The sequence below is a fragment of the Gavialis gangeticus genome, unplaced genomic scaffold (genome assembly GCF_001723915.1).
Source record: "Gavialis gangeticus isolate Ggan-Ray unplaced genomic scaffold, GavGan_comp1, whole genome shotgun sequence".
Taxonomy (NCBI): domain Eukaryota; kingdom Metazoa; phylum Chordata; order Crocodylia; family Gavialidae; genus Gavialis; species Gavialis gangeticus.
In genome coordinates this window covers 49,513,905-49,515,096 of record NW_017728998.1, presented here as the reverse complement: position 1 = coordinate 49,515,096, position 1,192 = coordinate 49,513,905, and the positions used below count along the sequence as shown (strand labels likewise).

Sequence of the window (1,192 nt, the reverse complement as noted above, 5' to 3'; positions counted from 1 at the left end):
CAATAGCTTAAAATGAAGTCTTACCCTTGTATATTGTGGAGAGTGGGTATAGGTTTGTGTGGGCTGTGGATGTGTGGGGTGAGGGAGCATGTGGGTGTGGATATGTGGGGTATGGGTGGGTATGGGGGAGGGTGGCTGGGGTTAATTTATGGCAGTGTAAGGGGAGGTGTGTGTGCATGGTAGGGTGTGAACACGCCCTATGAACATGCACACACACTCTGTCCCTGTGCCTGCAGACATGCGCATGCATGCATGTGTACATGCGCACACACACACACCCAGCACGGTTCTGTACTCCCTGACGCAGCCAGGAGCCACAGCCACATGATGTCTGAGCAGGGTGGGGTCAGAAAAGCAGGAAACTGGCTAGGGGTGTGTGGGGCTGGGCTGCTCAAGCTTCCAAGACTGCCAAGGGCTCCCTCTGGGTCCTATTGCCCCTGCGCCTCCTGTCAGCCTTGACAGTCAGGGCGAATAAATAATAATTTCCTAAATTTTTTAGGGGCTCTGAGGGCCGGATAGAATGGCCTGGAGGGGTGGATCTGACCCACAGGCCATAATTTTGCCCACCCCTGCGGTAGAATAATAGTCAGGAATGGGATAGAGAACTAGGCTGTAACAACTTTGTGTGGGAACAGGTTTAGGGACCACTATACAGACGGTGGGAACAACTCGCATAAGAATATTTGCTCTGAGGCTATGAGAATAATTTTGGCATAACTCTGTTTCCATTTGAAATCTGAACATTATCTGAAAACAGACTTTTCCCAAGGAGCCATGTCAAACTGTATAACCAAGTAGGTTAAAGTGTTTAATTGTTGGACTGATGATATAACCATATATCATTCATTTCTCAGACTTTGTGTTTTGGCCTTAGTGATCTTGTGCAATCCACAGCTCCACTCACTCTTTAATCTGCAGGATTAACTACTCACTTTCTCCATGACAGAGTGGGATACTGCAGAGTTCTCCAATGTGAACACCTAGAAAGAAAATAATACAGTAAATCATACTGGCTTAGTCACCCTAAAGTCATTAAAAGTGACTTGTGCATATTCCATGTCATTGCTCTGGGATACAGTCATATATGCTCAAGAGAACGACACCTGTTTATCTAACTGAAAAAGCAATAGCTATTTTACTGTCTGATCTTCTGTTTGTTTCCACAGAAATAAATACAAATACATAAAAAAAA

The 1,192-nt window shown here is 45.4% G+C and overlaps 1 protein-coding gene across 1 annotated transcript in view; it reads right to left on the bottom strand.

The window, feature by feature from the left end:
* PRMT7 (protein arginine methyltransferase 7) overlaps positions 1-1,192 on the bottom strand; it is a 131,861-nt gene that overhangs the window by 49,405 nt on the left and 81,264 nt on the right. Inside the window, exon 8 of the mRNA XM_019505307.1 lies at positions 933-980. Coding sequence (XP_019360852.1) covers positions 933-980 — 48 coding nt within the window. The remainder of the gene's footprint in view (positions 1-932; positions 981-1,192) is intronic.